The sequence below is a fragment of the Lynx canadensis genome, chromosome A2 (genome assembly GCF_007474595.2).
Source record: "Lynx canadensis isolate LIC74 chromosome A2, mLynCan4.pri.v2, whole genome shotgun sequence".
Classification (NCBI taxonomy): Eukaryota; Metazoa; Chordata; class Mammalia; order Carnivora; family Felidae; genus Lynx; species Lynx canadensis.
The window spans coordinates 129369662-129394634 of NC_044304.2; the positions used below are offsets into that span (position 1 = coordinate 129369662).

At 35.4% G+C, this 24973-nt stretch overlaps 1 protein-coding gene across 1 annotated transcript in view; it reads right to left on the reverse strand.

The window, feature by feature from the left end:
- Positions 1-24973, reverse strand: part of IMMP2L (inner mitochondrial membrane peptidase subunit 2) — an 885960-nt gene that overhangs the window by 191415 nt on the left and 669572 nt on the right. Inside the window, 1 exon segment of the mRNA XM_030308243.1 lies at positions 18363-18465. Within this exon segment, the coding sequence (XP_030164103.1) occupies positions 18363-18465 (103 nt within the window).

A 24973-nucleotide genomic window follows, 5' to 3' on the forward strand; every position in this document is an offset into this window, starting at 1 on the left:
ATACAAAAGCCTAAGGTAAGAGAATTCAAGAAACAGGAGTTATTTAGTGCAAAAGACCTTGGCATGCCCAAGGAACCGAAAAAAGACCAGAGTGGTTCAAGAATAGAGAGATACGCAGAGGCCACATAGTGTGAGGCCCCTGAAGGCCACGGTCAAATGAGTCAGAGAAAACTTTGTAGGGAGGTTTTTCATTCTAATAGCAACAGAAAGCCACGGAAGTGTTTCATGTAGGAGAGGGACCTGTTTGAGGGTCCGATGACCCCAACTACGATCTAGACATTGGAGTTGAGAAAATTAAGAAGGAAAGCCTTGTAGGCTGTTGGGGAAGCTATTACAGAGAGATATGCCATATGACTTGAATTAGAGAAGCAGAAATGCAGATGAGTTGGAATTATCTGATGGTGGAAGAGCTAATAGGCCTTGATGGTGGGCTGAAGTTGGGAGTGCTGCAAAGTAAGACATCAAAGATGCCTCCCAACTGCCTGGCTTGTATAACTGGGTCGATGGTGATGCCAATCTACTTAAGTGGGGCAAGTCTGAGGAAATAAAATGGCGGTGGGAAGAAAGGGAACAGGGCGTTTCATTTTAGACATGTTAATGAGATGCTTTAAAAAATTTGTTTTAATGTTTATTTTTGACAGAGAGAGAGAGAGAGAGAGAGAGAGAGAGAGAGAGAGAGAGAGAAACAGAGCATGAGTGGGGGAGGGGCAGAGAGAGAGGGAAACACAATCCAAAGCAGGCTCCAGGCTCTGAGCTGTCAGCACAAAGCCCGATGTGAGGCTTGAACTCACAGACCGTGAGATCATGACCTGAGCCGAAGTCGGTTGCTCAACTGACTGAGCCACCCAGGCACCCCTTAATGAGATGCTTTTGAACATCCCAGTGTGATAGGACCCAAAGATATAAATCTGAGCAACCATGCATAAAAACATCATTTAAAATGACATGGGAGGGGCGCCTGGGTGGCGCAGTCGGTTAAGCGTCCGACTTCAGCCAGGTCACGATCTTGCGGTCCGTGAGTTCGAGCCCCGCGTCAGGCTCTGGGCTGATGGCTCAGAGCCTGGAGCCTGTTTCCGATTCTGTGTCTCTCTCTCTCTCTGCCCCTCCCCCATTCATGCTCTGTCTCTCTCTGTCCCAAAAAATAAATAAACGTTGAAAAAAAAAAATTTAAAATGACATGGGATAGGAAAGCCTGGGTGATTCAGTTAAGCATCTGACTACAGCTCAGGTCATGATCTCACAGTTGGTGAGTTCAAGCCCCACATCAGGCTCTGTGCTGACAGCTCAGAGCCTGGAGCCTGCTTTGGATTCTTTGTCTCCTTCTCTCTCTGTCCCTCCCCGGCTCACACTCTGTCTCTCTCTCAAAAATAAATAAACATTTAAAAAAGTTAAAGACATGGAATCAATTTTCTTAGCCAGAGAGCTTTAAATAGAGATGGAATTTCAGGACAGAGCTCAGGGGCATGCCAAATTTAGAGGCCTGGCAGAGAAGGATAGAAATGCAAAAAAAGGCCTAGAAACAATGGCTGGTTTTATAGGTTCAAGGAAGCTAAGGACAGATAAATTCTCAAAATGGCTTAAAGAGGAAGTGGTCAACCATATCGGATACTGCTGAAAGACTGAATAAGATGAGTATGTGGAAACCATCACTGGTTTTGGCAACATGAAGGTAACCCTGACAAACCCTGAGCCAAGTGGAAGAATTATCTTTTCAAAGACTAGCATCTAGCTGAGTTGCAAAAGAAAATTATGGAAGAAAGGTAGAATGGTGAAAAGGAAAAAGGAGAGCATATGAAAAACATCTTACCACAGCTTCAGAACTTTAGTAGCTTTTAATCTTAGATAAATTACGATGAGCCATACATTGCACACAAGAATGACTTACGATAGAATTAAGAAAAAAATACTGTCTGGAACACACACAAAATCAATCTAAATTTGGATCTCAGAATTTATCAGCACAGGATAACCATATTATTGCTCCTAATTCAGGAGACATAAGGAGATTTTTTAAAAAGACCTATAATTATTTAATAAAAAATAGCCAAACAAAATCTACTAATTCATCTCTCCTCTGCAAGTACTCCTGGGAGTACTAACCACTCCTCCCTCTCTCCAGAGGGGAAACTGCCAAAGACCAGATGATTAATACCAATCTCCCATGTGTTAAACAGCCCAAATCACCCTTTGTCATTTAAATTGCACTGAATTTGAATTTGCATAGGTTGCAAGTAGAGAACAGAATCTTGAAGCCACATAAAATAATCACACTTAGTCTTAAAACAGAATACATTAATCTTTTCTGGCACTGCTCCCCCACTGTAACCACAGAACTCAATGCTATTCTTCGGGTGAGTCATGCTGTAAAATTTCTAGTTGACTTACCCACAGAGATAGCACCACATGAAACAGAGCCCACGTAAACTTTAGAGAAAAGTGAGACTTCATTCCTTCAACATTCTGCTTGGCTCTGACTTCAGATATATCATACCAAGACCAAAGCTGACTTCCAGAACTCAGAAAGCTCAGCAGGTTGCAAGGGTGAACCAGGGCTCTTTGAGACACAAATAATCATTAAACGGATTCTCCAAATTACTTCTCAAGATCAGCATTTCTCAGAGTGGTCCTTTTGCCACACCTACCTGATCACTGGTGCTAAGAAAGAAAGAAACGATGAAAGAAAGAAAGAAAGAAAGAAAGAAAGAAAGAAAGAAAGAAAGAAAGAAAGAAAGAAAACACCCAAAGTCCCATTTCACCAAAATCATCAAGTGGCAGGCCTAGCCATCTGCATTTTTAATAAGTTACCCAAGTTGTTTTCTAAGTACACCGAAGTTTGATCTGTTTACTGTGGATTCTATAGGTTGAGGATTTTTTACCTTGTGTTTCTTCATTCTCCAACTTATTCTACACAACACTGCCAGATGTTGCTCCTAACTTGCAGCTCTAATCATTCCTCTACCATGCTCAAATGCCTTCTGGGTGCTTCATGGCCCAAAGGATAATGTCCAGACTTCTTTGGGTGACAATGAAGGCCCTTAGTCATGGCTTCAGACTTTGCCCTTTCCACAGCTTAAATTACCCACTACAAATGGTAAGATTGCTTAAATACCCACTACATGTCCTAATGTTGCAGGATTCTTTACCTCAATGTCCACGGTTCATTGTATTGCTGCTTTGAAGAGTGAAGAGGTGGACAACACAGAATAAAATGAGAAGCAGGCAAAAGTTTCTTAGAGTATAAGATCAGAAAATAAGAATGGTATGGAAGCTCTCTTTACAGAAAGGGGGTATTTGGAAGTGAATGCCCACAACTAGAGGCAAGGAATTTTGTTCGATAGCGTTTGGGTCTGCCCCTTTCCTTCCCTCTTGTTCCTTCTCAGGTTCTACCCTTATTGGCTAGGTAACTCTAAATGCTTAGTCATTCCTTTTTGATTGGCTCATTTCCATAGTATTCATTGTTCCATGCAGGTCTTATGTTTTATGGTCCACTTATTTTTACTCAGGTCTTTTGTCCGTCAAATTCCTGAGGGAAACCTGAGGGGGAGTAGGTGGTGTCTGTTATATTCTTAAGAGGAACTATACGCCTGAGGGAGTTTGCTCGGGATCAGAGGTTCCCAGAAGATATGTTTTAAAATACAGTATGTGTTTCTCCCCACCCAGGAACCTTCAAGCCCTAGCCTCTCCCTTTCTGCCTATTGAATCCAGTCTTTCTCTATCATACTAAGCACACCACCTCCCTGCTTCTGCTAATTTGCTTTCTACCTCTGGAAAGTGACTTTCTACTTGTCCACAAGCCCAAATCCTATCTTTTCTTCAAATTTGAACTCATGGAAGCCTTTCCAATTATTTCCTGCTGGAAATAACCACTTCTATGAACTTCAGAGTATTTTATGTCTGTCTCTGTTACGACATTTATGCTTTCTACTTTCTATTATATGATAGTGTGGTCTATTCTTTGGTCTGCCCAGCGCCATGCAAAAGCTGGGAACAATAATTCCTCTATTTCAGTAAGAGCAAAATAGGTTTTCAGGGAACTGCCATATTTTTATATACCCATAACCCCTAGCCACACTAGTTGGTCTAGAGGTAGATATCTGATTCAAATTAGTTACCTTAGTGCTCCTGGCCTTGACAATAATTGTTCTAGGATGCACACCTGACTCAAGCTAGGCCAATCACAGTCTTTTTTCATCTAGATCTTGGTCAACTGGTCACAGTTAATTGGTTCCGGATTGGCATGTAACCCATAATGGCCCTACGGATTGAGAGCCAGAGATCAGATTATCCCCTCTCCTGTGGTTCAAACTGGGAAGCTGTCCAGAGCCATGGCCATGGAATTAGGCTTTTCCACAGCTTCAGAAGGCCTTTAGGTGGTAGAGAGAAGCATTTGGTCAGGGTGAGGCTTTAGCGCTCATGGATCAAAACACTCTTAAAGCCCTATTCACCGTTGCCTTCAGAGACAAGCGAGGGGACTTTGTGGTACTTTGAGGGAGTGTCACTGCATAAATAATTCCTTATGCCCACTAGCTATCTTCTGTTTTATTTATTTATTTTTATTTTTATTTTTATTTTTTTATTTTATGTTGATGCTTAGTGGAGGAGAAAGGTTCATGCTACATTTGTAAAAAGTTAAAAGTAACTTGCTCTGTGAAGGTATTAGATTTCTTCGAGGGAAGGAAAGAGAAACAGAATTTTCACAGCAGAAGAGATCAGCTTCCTAGGGTAGAAGGAGGCCCTATATTATATTGTGGAGTAAGAGAAATCAAGGGCTGGGAACATGGAATGTATGATGAGCTATGAAGACATAATTTACTCCAGGCCCAGTTTACTTACAATTAAGCACGAAGAAAAAAATACAGAGCATATTTTTCATGTATTTGAAAATGATTCTGCTTTGCATGATTCATGATGCTTTTGGCTGGTTTATTTTTAAACTGGACTGAGGTTATACAAAAGCACATTTGAACAGACACATTCATCAAAGGATCATGGTAATAGTCCCTATGGCCATATTGGACACTTTTAGGGATTAAAAACAAAGAGTATAGAAAATAATTTTATAAAGAGGGCCATATTACTAAATCTAAATGATAATAATATATCAATTCAGGGTAATGTCCTCATACACAGGCCTATCCCCTATTTAAACCCCTTCCATAAAAGGATATCTTTTTTTTGTTTTTTGTTTTGTTTTGTTTTGTTTTTTTTTTAATTTTTTTTTAACGTTTATTTATTTATTTTTGAGACAGAGAGAGACACAGCATGAACGGGGGAGGGGCAGAGAGAGAGGGAAACACAGAACCGGAAGCAGGCTCCAGGCTCTGAGCCATCAGCCCAGAGCCCGACGCGGGGCTCGAACTCACGGACCGCGAGATCGTGACCTGAGCCGAGGTCGGACGCTTAACCGACTGAGCCACCCAGGCGCCCCCATAAAAGGATATCTTATTCACAATCTTTCTTAAAACTAAATACCAAATTTCCTTTGGTGCAATTAAAAAAACAAAACAAAACAAAAGACCACAGATAATAAACTCCAAAAGAATGAGGAGTGAGACAGGGTTAATGATAGAGTGGAGAGGCCAATAATAAAATTTCACATTAACATAATATTGTTATATGAAATATATAAGGCTATCGAGAAAATTTCCTGCAATCAAATAGTAGATTCATCTAAGGGGAAAAATATTGCAGCTAAAGCATGGGGATTTTTTTTTTCAAATTCAAATACAGAGAAGTATTATGTGAGTATAAAAAATCAAACAAGAACTTGCTCTTGAAAATTTATTTAAAGCTCTTATAAAGTATACTTGTGTGACTCAACAGTGTCATACTATTTGAAAAGATATTGCAGTTTAACCAGCAATGTCCATCTGGGCAAAAAAGGTTATTTAAATACCATGCACTTTGATGAATGACCTTTTAAATGGCCTTGCCCATTTTGAACTATTAGTTTGCAGTCAGTTCAGCGTAATATATTAAATCTGGAAGTAGCAACCCAGTGAAACCAGGCCTTTAGAAGCAAAGAATTAATTCATTTAATGGCATTACCATTCCCAAATCAGTACTTAATTTTTCTTTGTTTGGAAGACTGAGCAAATACCTGTTTTTATTTTGGGGGTGTTTTTGGTTTGTTTTCAATGTCAGAAGAAGCACACAATTAAGTCTGTTTTAAAAGCCTCTGAATAAACCATTTTAAGATCAGAATTTTTCCTTGACAAGAATCTACATAATTCCATAATGATCTGAAGAAATGACATAATATATAATCTCATTAGTATTTTTGTAAATGTAATAATTTCTATGAACAACCTAAATAGAATCATGGCTCATTTAAGACTTAGGGATCTTTCATTTGCCTGTAGCTTCCCAGTAGAGGGAGTTTAAAGACTCTGTAGGGAATAGGCAAATACAGTTCACAATAAGAGATATTTAAGTAGCTCTGAAAATGGTTTGGTTACAACTCTTTAATTATAAATAAAGTCATGGAAGTCTATGTGTCAAACTTTGGCCTAATGTGGTTGTTAGTCTAAAGTAGATTCTAATTAATAATTATTACTGTTATGGAAATAAGGTTTAATATAAACAAACTAAGCACAAGATTCCACAATTCAATGAGGACTTATAATTTCCCCTTTCACAATACCAACATATTTATTTTAAAACTGTTATTTAATTAGTTAATTAATTAATTAATTAATTTATTTAATGTAAATTGAAATTTGTGTGAACGTTCTACACCATTCCATCAGCAAAATTAATGATTTCTCTTTTTAAAAATACTTCCAAATTTTTTTATTAATTTTTTTAATATTTATATTTGAGAGAGAGAGAAAGGGAAAATGAACGAGTGGGGGAGGGGCAGAGAGCGAAGGAGACACAGAATCTGAAGCAGATTCCAGGTTCTGAGCTGTCAGCACAGAGCCCGATGCAGGTCTCAAACTCATGAACCTTGAGATCATGGCCTGAACCGAAGTCAGAATAACAATAATGGACAGGATTTTTTTTTTTAATATTTATTTATTTTTGAGAGAGAGAGAGAAAGACACAGCATGAGCAGGGGAGGGGCAGAGACAGGGAGATACAGAATCCAAACCAAGCTTCAGGCTCCAAGCTGTCAACACAGAGCCCCACCTGGGGCTTGAACTCACAAACCAGGAGATCAGGACCTGAGCCAAAGTCGAACGCTTGACTGACTGAGCCACCCAGGTGCCCCTGGACGGGAAATTTGTTAAAGAGATCTTCTTTTTTTTAATGTTTACTTTTTATTTATTTATTTTGAGAGAGCGAGCACAGGCCCTAGGGCCTTTATTTTGAATGAGCGGGGGAGGTGCAAAGAGAAAGGGAGAGACAGCATCCCAAGCAGATTCAAGACTGAGCTCAGAGCCTGAGATGGGGCTTGGTCCCATAAACTATGAGATCATGACCTGAGCCAAAACCAAGAGTCAGATGCTTAACCAAAGGAGCCACCCAGGTGCCCTGGAAAGGAATTTCTTTTTTTTAAACCTGCTTCTCTGTTGGCCAGCTCAACAATCAATAGTTGAGCTATTACAAAATACATTTCCTTCTCACTAGCCTCTACTTTCTAGGAATCGCTTTCACCTGTTGAAATACGTGAACACTTGAGAAAAAGAGCAGAAAGCCCTGTGAAATGGGTAGGTAGTGCATTGGGTGGCATGGATGCTCAGTGTAAGGGGACAGAATTTTGATGGAATAATACTTGCCTGTATGTTTAAATGAATCATGAGCATGACTCGATTATCCTTCCCACGATTGGGACAGCAAGTGTAATCATGATAAGGCACTACAATTCTCATTAGGTAGCCAAGACTGCTCAATGAAGTATCTCTCCAAGTACTTTGCAAACTAAAGGAGCTTGGAGACATCACATTGTCAATTCCATCTTTTGGTCTTCCACGTAAAAGTAACCACAGATGTATATTTGTTATGTTGTTATTTTTTAATTTATTAAAATTATATATTGTTATAATTTAATATAACTTAATTTTAAGGCTTGATCCCTCAAAATTTGATCATAGGTGAACATGAAGGCAGTTCAGTATTTCAGCTGGTAAACTTCTCTAACAGATATGGTGCATTATTAATTCCCGGCTGCAGAATCTAACACACGTCCAATCAGTTCTTGGTTCCTAAGGACTCTCAAATCAATCCACTTCTTCATATTTTTATTACTGCCCCCATGGTCTAGGGACTAATCATCTCCCACTTTAACGGATACTATCATCAAGTAATTGTATTCTCTACCAAGAGCCTGTTTGCAATCTAAGCTTCCATTCATAATTTTCCCAAATCAGTCTTGCTAACATGCCTTTTCTTATTTATTAACCTCCTGTCCAAAAATTTAAATGGATTTAGGTGCCTCTTAAATTGTATGTATGTAGTTAAGGATATTATAACATGCATAAAGTGTAATACTGACTTTTACATGGACAACTATATAGAAATTAAACCCTCATCCTGTAAGTAGATTTATTTTTATAACAAAATATAATAAAAATTTAATTGATTTTTTAAATATTAAAAATTTCAGTTTTATTAAAATCACTTTGATATTTTTATGTTTGTTAGTAGTCATTTTATCTTGCCTTTTGATTTTAAAATGGACTTTTGATATTTTTAAAAAAAAAGTTTTTGGAAAAATTCAAAAAAAGTTACTTTTTAATTGTTTATATTTACTTTCACTTACATTTTGATAAACATATATTCATACTTTTGTCACTATAAATGCGATTAAATATTATTTTACTCTTTTTTGTAACTATTAATAATACAATGCAAATTATGTGAAAATCTGTATTATAACAGCATAATGATCTTGCTAAAATGGAGAACAGAAAAATTGTATGGAAAACATATAATAATTTTTGAAATATATGTATTTTTATTATATCACTATTCCAAACATCACAGGTCTTTCAGCAGAATATTCAGACTAGTAATAATAATTAAATTCAACCATCCTTGTTATATTTTCTGGTTTTAGCCATATGAAGGTATATTTATCAAGTTAAGACAAAGGAATATATTTCATTTAGCAGTTTGTTAGTTTGATTCATAGCTGTCAAGTATTTAGACACATTGTACGTGAACTTCGGTGACTTAGACCCTACAGATGTTAGGGGGAAACTGCCATGTGACATGTGGCCACTGACACCAACTTTTAATATTTTTGTTTATGTAGTTATTAAAAATATACTATCATATTTCAGACATAAAAGGCATAAAGTATAATATCACAAACCCCTATATACTCACCCCCTGCTAAAGATATAAGACAGTACCAGTAATTTGGTATCCCTGTTCAACCTTCCCCAATCACATTCACTCCCTCCTCTCCAGAAGAAACCACTATTCTGAATTCTTTTTTCAGTGTTTTTAATGTTTATTGAATTTTGAGAGAGAAATAGAGTATGTGTCCATGTGCACACAGCAGGGGAGGTGCAGAGAGAGGAGGGACAGCAAATCCCAAGCTGACTCAGCACTATCAGCGCAGAACTTCACATGGGGCTTGAACTCACAGACTGAGATCATGACCTGAGCCAAAATTAAGAGTCACAGACTTAACCACCTAAGCCTCCCAGGAGCCATTGTCCTGACTTCTTTATCACTATTTTAAATGGCAAATTCTTTAAGGGTGTGTTTCTTATTTGTTAATAAAGTCTACACATGGTTGATGATTGTACATGACAGCTCTTATGCTAGTAAACTTACAAGACTGTCTTAATAAGTCTGCAGATTCTTCTTGAGTTTTCTAAGTAGATAATAACATACATTACTTAAGGGGGGGAGAGAGTTAAGAATCTTCCTTTCCAATCTCAACATCTTTTTTTTATTATTTAAAATTTTTTTTAATGTTTATTTTTTCTTGAGAGAGAGAGAGAGAGAGAGAGAGAGAGAGAGAGAGCAGGGAGGGGCAGAGAGAGAGGGAGACAGAATCCCAAGCAGTCTCCGTGCCGTCAGCACAGAGTCTGATGTGGGGCTTGAACCCATGAACCATGAGATCATGCCTGAGCCGAAACCAAGAGTTGGATGCTTAACCAACTGAGCCACCCAGGCGCCCCTCCAATCTCAACATCTTTTATTTCTTTTTCTTACCTTAACCTGTACTGGCAGTGACCTTTAGCACAACATTCAATAGAAGTGGTGAGAGTGGACCTTCTTGCCTTGTTTCTGATTTAAAAGGGAAGGCTTCTAACATTTCTTCATTAATTACGCTAGATGCTATAGGCTGATTATACTGCTTTAAGAAGTGGCATGATGTGATCAGAGTTTTCAGAAAAATTCTTAGTGACAGGATGGGTTGGAGCAGAAATATCGGGGAGTCACTGGATCAGGAATCACTTACTGATAGTGCAAAAGCCATGGGGCCTCCAAGGCCCCATCAACAGAACATGCTTCATGGCTACGATTCCTACCACTGTATCAAAGAACTGCATTTTTTTTTAATTCACCAAAGTTAGATAAATTTTAATATACCACAAACCCATATGGGTCTTCCTATGAATAGTATCTAAAACTGTGGTTACCGTGATTGATTATAGGCTCCATACATGGTTCTATTACACCGGGGGAAAAAAAACCACTCAAGTCACTGACAATCAAACTGATCTTTTAATTCTCTTTCAAGTCATTTCGATAAATATAACCAATAAGATGCTGACACAAGCAAAGTCATTTTTAAGATTATCTTACAAGCTTTAGGGAAATGTAAAATTTCCAAAGAAAGTTATCTCCCAGAAGCTCAGTCAAAAGACAAAGTCATTTACATAGTTTGTTGTTTGCATATTTAGAGAAGTGGAGAACAAAAAATTACCCAATAAATATTTTATAAGTAGATATCCATTTAAATGAGGAAATTCAATCTCAAGCCTTGAATCACAGTATATTTAATAGCAGATTTTTTTCTCCTTTTGTTATCTAGACTAGGCAATAGCAGATTTTTCTTCTCTTCTGGACCCCTCCTATTTCCCATTTTACTTTCTGGGTAGATGCCAGTTATGTAGACAGACACCAATTATGTCTTATAAACAATAAGACAAAGGTTTCAATTCCACTTAAAAAAATTCTAAGTGCTTATAAAATTGCTAAATTAATAACACTGCATGTATTTCGCCAAATCTTGGCTCCTGACCCCACTGTCAGTAAATATACATTTCTAATAAAATGAACATGCTTAATTCTGTAACTAAACAGCCCAAAGGAATGGTATCTGCCATAGCAATGAAGTCTAATGACAATTCTGCTGACATTTCTCATATCTGAAAATGAAGTCATGTGGAAAATGATTTCTACACTAGCAGAATAATTAAGACAGAAAGCGAAATTTGATTTGGTAGAAATGGAAGCTCAGATTGTCTCTGTTTTCAGTGGGGTGTGTGGGGAGATGATATTATTTACGTCCCAAAGATCTTTAGTTGACATCATCCTTCCATACTCTCTTTTTAAAAATCATTTTTTTCTGATGTCTTAACTGTACAGTAACAAATCTAACTAAAAGCAATGTTAATCCCAAGGGACTTTTGTTTCCTTTTTTTTGCATAGGTATTTCTCAGTTTCTAATATTGTTCCAGAGAATGGGCTCTTTCCTTACTGTTAGCCATCTTTCATTATACAGATATTTTAATTACACTGGCATTTCTTTTCCTTGGTTTTGGACTTTTTATGAAATGCATGTCTTTGTCTACATCAGCCAAATGAAAATTACACCTAAGTAAAACGTGAAGTTATTCGGTTCCAGCACTGTTTAAGGGAACTGTGAGAAACACCAAGGTACAGTTTTATGATTTTAAGAACCATAGGACTGTTGCTACCATTATTTTCCTATAAAATATAGATTATTTTAGTTCCTAACAAAATTTTTTAATGAAAAAAAGCATGCACTACAAGAAAACAAGAAAATATCACCAAATTGCATCATGTCTGAGCAACATGTTTTAAAGAAAGTGTGAATAGAACACTTTATTTGGATCCTGTCAGCACAGTCTAATGACCTTCTTCTTTATTTGAAAATGGCTGGTTTTAAATAAAAGTTACTCTAGCTGTTCAAGAGAACTTATACAAGGAAAATGCTATACTTCAACAATAAATAAAATGAAATGTCAATTCATTCTCATCATAAGTCCACAAGATTATTCTGTATTGTATTAGCAGAGTGTTTTCAATGCAGCTGAAACCAATTAAGCACTCAAGGCATAAACCACTTCATTCACAAAACATGCAGCATCTAAAGTGTTTTATGCAATACAAGATTTTACCAAATAGTTATTATTTTCACAGATTTCAGAACACTCTGTTCTACCAAATTCTCCTAGGAAGTTTTCCAGTTTCTTTCTTATGGGTTTTTAGTATATAAAAGTCTGCTCCTCTAAGAGACCCTGTCACACCCTCACGGAGAGTACCTCTTAGGCTGTGTTGTGAATGCCTGATTGATTATCTGCCTCCCGTCTACGTTGTCCTTCCTTGAAATAGGGATTGTAATTCAGTCATTGTGGTATCTCTTGACCCTCATCCCTGCTCCTCCCAAGCATCAGTGCATCTCTGATGACAGAGACAAAGGTTTGGGAAGACCCACAATTCAATGCACTCTTCATTATCTAGGACTTGAATCTCTGTCCCTAAAATCTCTGAATGTTTTAAATATCTCCCAAATCTCCATTTCAATTTCTCCCTTTGTCCTTGGTCTCAAAAATGTAAAGACTGCCTGACCCATTAGCTTTCTTTCAGTCTTCTTGCATTTCCAACAATCTTGTTTTATTGCCTAATCACATGCTGTATTTCTCTTTTACCAAAAGTGTGTAATATAGGGGAAAATTTCAAAACAGGCATGACTAGTAGTAAACCTATTAAAATGTTCATTTCCCACATGTATTAGCTAATCTAGCAACATCTCTGTAGTTAATACAATCCTCATCTCTCCTGACCCATTCCACCTATCAGAGTCCAGGTCAGAATCAATCTAGACAAATAGTAGACGCTCAAAATGTGCCCTGAAGACATAAACAAAAGGCTTGTATGATATAAAACATAAACTTTGCTCCTTTCCTTTATTTTTCATTAGTTTTTTTTTTTTAATTAACATTTATTCATTTTTGAGAAAGAGAGACAGAGAGACAAAGAGAGAATGAGTGGAGGAGGGGCAGAGGGAGAGGGAGACCAAGAATCTGAAGCAGGCTGCAGGACCTGAACTGTCAGCACAGAGCCCCACGTGGGGCTCAAACTCAAGGACCATGAGATGATGACCTGAGCTGACGTCGGAAGCTCAAGCAACTGAGCCACCCAGAGGCCCCCTCACTAGTTTTTTTAAAAAGCAAAAAACTTTTTGAACTTCACTAGGTTCTCTTTTGAATTCTACGGCATTTTAATCTTCAACTTCGGTGCTTGCTTATATATCATCACTTATAGACAATCAGCTCATTTAATTAATAAGTAATATTTCTACTATTCATTTATTCTACAACCGTGATTTCCTTCAAGGTATATTTCCTTCAAGAAAACATTCTAGGGGCCTAATATTTTATTTAATTAGGCATCCATGAAATAAGTGATTAGGTTAGCTATTTTCCAAATGACTTGGAACTAAAAAGAATTCATACTTAGTATACCTTGCAGTTTCCACTCTCAGATAAAGGCAGTATATCATGCATAGTTTCTATATTCAAATTGTTCAGTTCTGCTTCATGCTTCCTGCACACAAATTGTTCACAAGGTGACACTATGATCACATACCTAAAAATCAAAACACTTTTATACATTCTTGGAAAGGTTATCTTTGCCCTGAAATGTTTAAGTCAAAAGTTCTTTTTCTAATGTTCTTTGATCAATGAAGTAAAAATGAATTACTTGATTTAGACACTAAGTGCCTAGAATTATAACATATATTCTTTACAACAAATCACTACACAGCAAACAGTGAGAGGATTTCAGTGGCTCATGACTTAGTGCTAGATAGAATAAAAGAAAAACTTCAAAGAGAGAAAATATATGAGCTAAATGGAAGCCATGGAAAGATCCTTATTTGTGTTTTTACCACAAAGAATGAATAGCTATGAGAATATCTCAAATTTAAGTACTGAAATGAATATGATAAATGAAAGAATGAAATGCTATATACATTTTTAACTGATGAAAAGTCTGCTAATCTGAATTATTTGAAAATGGATGCATACATACAAATACAAAACTTGCTTTTTAATGCACTTTAATTTTGAGGCAAGCAGAAAATTCATCAGTATTTATTATAATCAGTTACTTTTGAGTGCTAGCAAAGAACACCATGGCTACAGGAGAAAATGTCTCAATGTCATTTACATGGAAGTAGGGATGGTAAAGGGAAAGACTAATTTCAGAGAACAAAAGAATTGGTAAGATAAGAGGTTATCAAATGTTCTCAGCCATCATCATATATCTTTAATATATAATCTAGTAAGATAAAGTAGTAACATACACTGAAAAACACTTCTAGATAATTATCATAATTTTTAAAAAAATTACAAAAGCTATTACACTAGAAACCTAAGTATAGTCATACATTGGTGAATCCATGTTATGAGAAGATAGGACATTTTCTTTTTTCTTTCTTTTTTTTTAAATGTTTATTTACTTATTTTGAGTGGGTGAGAGAGAGAGAGAGTGTGTGTGTGAGTAAGCAGCGGATGGGCAGATGAGAGGGAGAGAGAGAATCTCAAGCAGGCTCTGTACTGTCAGCACAGAGCCAGACAAGGTACTTGATCTCAGGAACCATGAGGCCTTGACCTGAACCAGTATCAAGAGTTGGACACCTAATCAACTCAGCCACCCAGGTTCCCCAGGACATTTTCTATCATTGTGTTATAATGATATATTTAAGATGTTTACCATGAAAATATTCCACAGAGATATTTTTCATAATTGAAACATTTCCTACCAATGACATCTGTGACATTTTTCTCTCTGGCCACAGAACCATAAAACATATTTATAGAACTTACAGTCAAAATGAAACTCAGAAGTCATTTAAACACCTTTATCCTACTTTTTAAAGAATTAGCTTTGTTTCTAATTATAAAGATAATAAAAATTGTTGCAAATTTTTTAAAATAAAAAGAAATACAAAGGTATGAAAAAGAATCAACTATAACCATAGCAACTAGAGATAACATGATATTGTATATTCCAGTCTTTATTTTTTTACTTAAAACAGTATATGAACATAATGCCATGTTATGTCACAAATATAATTTTTAATGACTGCATAATATTTAAACCTCTGAATGAATCATACTTTATTTAATTATACTCCTATTTTAGGTTGCTGAGGATGTTCATTAAAATTTTGATGATATATATTTTGATTATAAATATCATAGGAGTATAATGACATAGATTTTATCACTCATTGATAAAATATGTACTCATTTTATTATTTATTTATTTAAAATAGATTCAGAGAAGAAAAAATTCTTCTCTTTATACATGATGAAATGTAGACCAGTACAAGTTAACTGATTGATGAGGTCCATAACCAAAATTATCTAATTTTCTGTTTTATAACATACCATCTACGTTCATAAGAGAGTTTACTAGTTTCTTTCCATAAATAATTCTCTATAATTTAAAAGTACAGCTGTTGGATCTTGTTCTGCTGTATGTATTCTATTGCTATATCAATATTGCTATCTTTAAATTCCTAATCTATTATTCATCTTTTACTCATAACTATTTCATTCCCTCTAGAGCCTACATAGAGTGGCAATAAAACAAATCAGTAAAGCAAATTAAAATAGCAAGAAGAAATAAAACAAACTAGAAAAACACCAGAATGAGACATTCTTTCTTATTCTTCTTTAGATTTCAATCAAAAGTCTACTTGAATATAGAAAAAGTCAGCTCCATTATGATCACTAATAGGCCATATTTTAAAATAAGCAAGGGAGAGTCTATTATAAAGTGTCATTACTATTCAAAGAGTTAAAGTATGTAAAACGATTTGGATACATTTCTGAAATTATTTGGAAGGCAAATGAAGGGTAAAAGCTTCAATCAGTTTGCACCAAGTCAAGATAAGCATCTTAGAAACAATCCTGACTGCCTAAAGATAGATTGTTTACATTAAGAAAAAGTACAATCCCTAGTTCCAAGAAGAGAAATGAATCAACCATCCATAAAACCTGGAGCTTATTGACCTTACATATACAACCTCCAAGTATGCTGATTGATAAGCCAAAAAATGGAACTTAGAATTATTGGAAAAATATAGTAATTTTCAAGTGTATATGAATTTTAAAATTCAAGATTATTTCAGTTTTTTAGAATTACAAACCTTACTTTTTATTTTTTAGAATTATAAAAACTTTAAAATAATTACCAAAATATTCCAATAAGCATTTATTAATCAAAAATGCAGTAAGAAAATTCTATACTCCAATATCATAGTTTAGCTTTAAATAAGAATTGCAGGGTTTTATTTTACATTTTTCCCCTATTGTCCTTTTAAAATGTGCTTGGGGGCATCAATATTAATAATTCATCCTAATTATAAATGCTATTGGAACACAAAACAGGAGAGTTTATTGTCAAAGTAAAAAAAAATGTTTACTATAACTCATCAAATACAATTAGCTTTATAAGTGATATGACAAATGTTTTCCTTCTATAAAGGTTCTTCACCTAATTTTGACAAATAAAAACAAAACTAATTAAGTGAATGGACATTAATTGCTTAGCCTACCCCATGGACTAAGGGCCTCTCTGCTTGTTTGTTAATAACAATTAAGAAGGGAAGAAAACAACCACTAAATTTCAAAATGGTTTGGGGCCTCTGATTCTTATCACTGGTAAAAAAACACCGAGGGTTACATGCAATTCTCTGTATTCTGGCTATCAACTCTATCTTTTCCTTCCAAAATAAGAAAGCATGTAGAATAAACTGATTGAGGATTATATTAATTATATAAGCAATATTGCACTGGCTTTATTTATTTATAAAGGAAAAACAAACCAATCTCACATATTAGTACTTTATTATTCACCACACCCCCCACATCTGATAACAAAACACAATAATTTTAACACTTGATTTCAGAGTCACTATCCCAATGAGTTAAAACCCAAACTAAAGTTAACCAAAATTTTAATGTGGATTTGGCCAACAACATGATGCACTAAATAGATTTAAACTGATTGATGAGAGAGAAATAAAACTGCTTTTAGATTATTTCTTTTTGCCTTCAAGTTGCTACTAAATTTCTTCATAACAGTCACTTCTATGACACTATTAAGTGACCTGTAGGTCACATTTCCAATCTGTTCATTCCATCTTTGATATACCGTAAGAAGATTAAATTGCATTTTTGTAATAATTACTCTTCAAAAGCAAAACAGACCTTAGAAGGTTTTATTATCATCACTGAAACCCCTCCTCTCAAAAAAGACATAGGAGTGGTCTCATATAAGATTTTTTTTCACTTCTTACTGTACTTTTGGCCAAAGGTAAGTCAAAGTAGCTGTTCCTCCAGTGACAATAATAGTAATCTCTCATAATATGTCATGGAAATTATTTTATAGAGATGTCCAACACTTAGTTTTACACAAAAGAATGTGGATAATGTTCTTTGCAAACATATCTGAAGGTGCTCAAAATTAATTTATACATACATAACAAGTATAGATATGCCCAGTGGTAAGAGAATCTAATTGGCTAAAGATCCAAGTTTTTAAGTAGACGTAGGTACTAGAAATCAGGTCTAGTTTCTATTAACTAAAATATTCTTCACTTTAGTGGTTTCAGGAGTTCAGAGAATTTCTATATGCATTCAAAATGAAAAAAATTACAAAATATCAGTTTAGACGTATATTTCATAGACTATAAACATGGCATAAGGAATGTCTGCATTTCTTCTACAAAATAAATGTGGGCAAAAAAAATGGTACTAACCGTTATGATTTCCATTATACTTGCATTTTTAACAAACAATTTAGAAAATTGATGCTTATAGGTCTTTTGCACATTTTATCTGTTAAGCACTAACTGAAAACATAAGACAAAGAGCATTTCTGTGGAGAAAAAAACAGACCTTTCTACTGGGATTAGTCAGCCAACTGAAACTATCTTTGGTACTTTACTGAAGGGTCTAATTTCTTTACTATGAAACACGCGCGCGCGTACACACACACACACACACACACACACACACACACACCTTGACAGCTTATATCATCTATATAATATTTAAAAGGAATTGTCCAAATATAAACTGCTCCACTGTGAAATTCATGATCAGTCGTGCTTGGATTACCTGAGCAATCTACCTGACATAATTTTGTTCCTACCTGTGACATCCAATTATATCATGTGACAAATGACTTACCGGCCCAAAAGAATTACTGTCAAAACTGTGTCCATGATGATCACCTTCAACCCAGATGTGACCCCGGGGAACTTTGACATACCGGTTTTTGTGTCCCATAGTTCTAGAAATAAAGGGCATATATAACCATTGAGATGAGAATATAAAGATCAAATAGTTGAGCATACAAAGAAACAGAGGGCAAAATGCTGTTATAAAGATGCAACAGATAATTACAGGTGAACCATGAAGCTACTTTATATCTTCATTTTTTTTTTTAATTTTTTTTTTCAACGTTTATTTATTTTTGGGACAGAGAGAGACAGAGCATGAACGGGGGAGGGGCAGAGAGAGAGGGAGACACAGAATCGGAAACAGGCTCCAGGCTCTGAGCAGTCAGCACAGAGCCCGACGCGGGGCTCGAACTCACGGACCGCGAGATCGTGACCTGTCTGAAGTCGGACGCTTAACCGACTGCGCCACCCAGGCGCCCCTATATCTTCATTTTTAAGTAACATATGGTTAGGACGTTGTAAACCAATGCACAGTAAAATTTTTTTCACTTTTCGGTAGGAAAGAATTTTGTGCTTAAAGAAAATGCACTAGCACCAAATACAAAGTTTTACTACTATATTTAGTTCTCAATATCCTAGATATATTTTTATGAAATAAGCTCTAACAAAATATAGATCTATTTATTTTCTGACATTTGCTTTTATTTCAATGTTCAACTTGATCAGCTGTAATCTTTATTTCTTTAGTCAAATAAACTTCTCAAACCAACAGACAGCATTTTTCATAATGTCTTAATACTCTAAAAATAAGCATATATAAGAGACAACAACAAAAACCTGGATGATATCTTGTCAGATTGAAACTATCAGTATCAGCTAAAATTGTTTTGATCAGTATTATTTTATTTCATAAATTATTCTTTAAAATGAGAAAGTTTTTTAACAATTTTGAAGACTGTTTAAAGATAGATGATCAATGATACACATTTAGTGGAACATTCTATATTCTTAAGGCTGACAAGGAAATGGAATAAGGAAAGGCTCTCTCATACACTATTGGTGACAATATAAAATGATACAACATTTTCTCCTATTTTACAATTTGGGGCTTATTTTCAGCAAATTTGTTAATAGGCTAAAATGTATATGCCTTTGACTTAAGTTATTATGCTGGCAGAAATCCATTCCAAAGAAATAATCAGAATGTGAACAAATACTTATCAGGAGTATTCAACACAAGTTTTTTGTTTGTTTGTTTTGTTTTTTAAAAGAAAGGTAGACTGACACATGCAGTGCCTCATTTGGATGTGTCTGGAATCTTAGAAGCTTGACAAACTTCTGTTCTACAAATGGACCTGGGGAGCTTGTTTGGAGGTTTTAGCAGGGGAGTGCAGCTACTCCCATACACTCGACAGAAGAACTCTATCTGGGAAGGTCATCCACTTTGACAGAGGGAGTAGCTTTAGGAGGGACACACAGGGAGCGGTGAGGGAGGAAGGGGACATCCACCTAGCCAGATGGGTGGAATCAACCTTGGTGAACAATGGAGTGAGAAATATCGCAGCAAAATCACCCTCACATTCTCAACACATGGTTAAAGAAATTATGATACAACCAATTTAATAAAAGGAATGAGATTAGAATAAAATATTACCCAATTCTATAATAATAAATTCTTTTGGGGGAAGAGTCTGTCCTTTTTTTTTTTTTTCTTTTACTCCACAAACATTTTGGGAAATGCCTAACCTAAAGAAGCTTCTCAATAAATGTTGGTTGAATGAATGAATGAGTAAACGTCACCCCCAAGTCTATAGAGTTAAGCACAAAAACTGAGCTTTGTGAGCTATTCTTTAAGGTAGAGTCCCTTTCAGACCATTTCTGTTAGTTAGCAAGTTGTATATGTGCAGAAGAATACATATAAAAGGAAGACTACACATAAATTGGTGCTATAGAAATCGAAACTATTCATTATCTAGAATGGTTTTTAATTTTCAAGATAACTTCAGTGTTGAATTACTTTGCTTGAGATCAGTAAATCATTCATGCAAGGAAGCATTGTTGTAGCCATTAAAAGCCCACAGTAAGTTAATGACTGTCGTTTATTTTTAATTACTACTAGGAAGAAGAGTTTCAGCTTTTTAAAAGAAAAGCAAAAACAAGTTGAAAACATCTCACCATCATATACTCTGTAATATAAGTGTTCTTCAATTAAAATCTGTCAGTTAGTTCTTGACATCAATACTGCTTTTATCATGAGAATGCCTCTAAGAACTAATATCCCACATCAAGTGTTAATGATGGGAGAAGACCCTTTTACTTAATTGTTGGCAAGGCAGACTCTCCTAATAAGTCCAAACATTTGTTCACCTTATTAAATAGCTGGCTATTTAGAATAGTTAGAAAGAAAACAATCGCCCATTTTGTCTCTTCAAGCAGAATTATGAAATAAAACCAGCATAAAATCATTTCTGCAATGAAATGGTAGATGTTAACAAGCAGAGTCTTCTGGAAACCAGAAGAATGATATAAAAGTCAGATTGAATTTCAGTATCGTATGAACTGAGGAGTCAAGATACTTGTGATAGAAAGTGACAGTATCATAAAATTACCAGTGACAGTCACAATTTCTTTGCACTGACCATCTTATCTAAAATATGTAAATACACCCATCTTCCCATCATTTTCTAGCCTCTTACAATGCAGCTACTAACACTTGACATTCACTTGCTGGTTTCTTTATTGGCTATCTCCCCCCACCTAGAATGTAAACTTTGGCACGTTGCGTTGTTCACTTTCTTTGTATTGCTAGAGCCCAGAAGAAAGCATTGTACAAAACACTCAACAATTATTTGTTGAATAAATGATCAAATGAATAACTGAAGAATGAAGAATACTGCAACAAAAGCAGAATAACAGAATGGAAAGTTCAGAGTCTGGAACCAGACTAAACCAGTTTTAATCTCGCTACCATAACTCATAAGCAATCTTGTGCAAGTTACTAAATTTCTACCTCCATGTGCCTATCTTTAAAACAGGAGGAATAAGACATACTCTAACTGGGTTGAGAGGAAGGTCAGTAGTTAAATGAGACTATAATGGAGAGGTTACTATAGAGCATAGTTTCTGCAATCAGCCTATTGTGGCTTTTATATCTGGCTTAACTCTTTCAACTTCATGTGACCTTGGGCAAGTTGATACGACTTGTCAGTTTTCTCATTTGGAGAATGGACCAAAAACAGTACCTAACTCAAAAAGTTGTTCTATGAATAAAGTGGAATGTATTAAACACTTGATAAATGGACTTTCTTATATTTGAAACTTTTTTTAAGCACTCAGTATACTTCTGATATACAGTAGGAACCCAATAAGTGGTAGTTATTATTGCTATTGTCTTCCTTTGTCCACTATTTTCTTTCTTTTCAAAATTCAGAATGTGTTCAGCCTCCACTATCTATTAGCATCAGACTCTTAAAATTACCTGAGCTACGCTTCAATAATTTCTTTTCCCCACAGTTTCACTGTGACTATAGACTATTTTTTATGGTACGATAAATTTTTTTTTCCTTTTTATTCGTATGCCCTTCTGGGATACTCTAAAATTTATATGTGAAAACACAATCTATCTGTTTGTGCATATTTAAATATGCAGAGAGTAGTAGGTGAAAAAACTCTCTATTTGTGTTTTTTCACCAACTAATCACTTGCATTTTTGAATGTCACAGTGCTAATAGGAGTGGTTTACCTCAATACCAGACAGGTGTGAAAGAACACTTTGAACTGTAGCACTCTGATAAAATTCACTCCATTTACATAGTGCATATTTCTCAGGTTTCAATCTAACTTTTTAAAAAATAACCCAAAGTATCTTTAAAAAATATGATGTTAAAATATCGAGCTGGTTCCTTTTAGGACTGCCAAAGAAATATAATACTCCTAATAGAATTCCTCTGGAGAAGGAATTTTAAATAGCTTTGTGCTTCTGAATTCACATAAAAGAAAGACAAGATAATCTTTTAGGTGATTTAACAGTTAAGTGAGGTGTCAGCATACAAGGTTGTATGTATCTATGGGTTGCAAATAATTTTGGTTTGACAGTCAAAAATGAGTTCTGTATGGTATTTTAACTACCTGTCTACAAAGAGGCATTTTTAGTACTAGCTTTACCAAGACAAGTTACCTAGGTCTTATAAATGGAATGAAGAATGATTGCCTCCAATTTGATTTGACCTTGAAAACATTTTTTTAAAGAATCTCAGTCTTTTGAATGTCATCAGTTGAATACAAAATTATCAACATAATCCTTAATACAAGTAGGAAACAAATTCATATTTAAAATATTTCCCAAATACACACATGCACAAAGACACATTCTTAACTTAGGTAATTAACAGTAATAATTCATGATTTATTAAAGTATTTTTATTTCTTTTTTTAAAAATTCTTTTAATGCTTCATTTATTCTTAGAGAGACAGAGCACTAGTGGGGGAGGGGCAGAGCAAGAGAGGGACACAGAATCAAAAGCAGGCTCCAAGCTCTGAGCTGTCAGCACAGAGCCCAATGCGGGGCTCAAACTCACAAGCCATGAGATCATGACCAGAGCCGAAGTCAGATGCTTTACCAACTGAGCCACCCAGGCGCCCCAAAGTATTTTTATTTCTATATTTTTCAAATGATTATACTGATTATCCTCATTATCCAAAGCAGTGCTGCCCTGAGTGTGTATACTACTCTCTGGATCCTAGACACCTGGATTTTTATTGTCCTGAAGGGAGTAGGTGTCACCGGCTCAGGAATCAGCCAGATCAGGAATTGGAACCAGATCCCTTCTATCATCATCATCACTGATAGACTGGACTAGGGGGGAAAAAAAAGGTCTTGATGGTAATCAGGAAAGGAAAACAAGGACAATTGTCTATCTAGGGTTGGCATCTAGAAGAGACAATAATTCTCCCTTGAGAATCCTTGTCCTGCTCTCAGATAAGATAGGAGTTCAAATTCATACTGCTTGTATGGTCTAACAAAGTTAAGAATTAACTTTGAATTATTAGGAATCTGGCAGAAGAAAATTTAAGATTATTCAAGAATAATCCTTCATTTCAGAGTTTGCTATAGATAAGTCCCAGCCAGTAAGAGCTCATAATTCAAAACAACACAACTCACCAGGAAATAGCCAGTATTAATGAGTCAAGACAAACAACAAACAGCAGAATTAGACCACCAGGGACTTAAAATACTGGATTTATCAAACATAAAATATAAATTATACATATTTAAATATTTTTAAAAATTAAAAAGGGAATTTTAAAAAATGAGCAAGAAACACTACCCTATTTTGAAGGACCTTTGAAAAAGAATCAAATAGCACTTCTATTTATTTAAATTTTTTTTTGACATTTATTTATTTTTGAGAGAGAAACAAAGTGTGAGTGGGGGAGCGGCAGAGAGAGAGGGAGACACAGGCTCCAGTTTCTGAGCTGTCTGCACAGAGCCTGACGTGGGGCTCGAACTCATGAACCATGAGATCATGACCTGAGCTGAAGTCAGTTGATTAACTGACTGAGCCACCCAGGCTCCCCTAACACTTCTAAATTTTAAAATGCAGTGGCCCTTGAACAATGTGGAGGTTGGGCACTGACCCCCCAGTGCAGTAGAAAATCCTCATAAAACTTTTGACTCCCCCAAAACTTAACTATTAATAGCCTACTGTTGTCCAGAAACCTTACTGGTAACATAAGCAGTCAACTCACAAAATACATGTATTTTGTATGTTATATGTATTCTATACTGAATTTCTACAAGAGTAAGTAGAGAAAAGAAAATGTTATTAAGAAAATCATAATGAAGAGAAAATACATTTATAGTAGTATTATATGTTTATCAAAACAAATCTACATATAAGAGGACCCACCCAGGTCAAATCCATGTTGTTCAAAGGTCAACTGTAGATGATTAAATATGTGGACAGAAAAGCAGATTACTGAAAGCTAAAGAAAGAAGTAATGAACTGGAATATATATCTAAAAAAGTTACTTAGAATTTAGAAATGAGAGGTAAAGAAATATAAGAAAATGTAAGAGATGTTAAGAGACATGGAGGACATTACTAGAATATGTAACGTAAGTGTAATCAAAGTTCCAAAGGAAGAGAATAAAAGAAAACAAGGAAAAACAATATTTGAAGAGACAGTAGTAGAGAACTTTTCATAATTGATGAAAGCATAAATTCACAGATTCTGCCAACAGCAGAACAACAGCAGGACAAGTACAAAGAAACCACACCTCGCTATAACATAATGAATTGGTAGAACCCTAAAGACCCTCTTCCCCCCAACGACAAATTTCTGAGAAGCTTCCAGGGGAAAAAAAGATTATCTTCAAAGGACTAACCATTAAACAGCAGAGTTCCCATATTAGGGTATAATTTACATGAAATATAACACAAACATTTCAAGTATGCAATTCAATGAGTTTTAGCAATCTATATAGTCCTATAATCACTAGATCAAGATCTAAAACACTTGAATTATCCAATAAAGTTTCCTCAGGCCCCTCGGCAGGCAAATCTGCCTGACTCCCATTCTTGGCTCCAGGTACTTGGACTGAGGACTGAGATGCTTT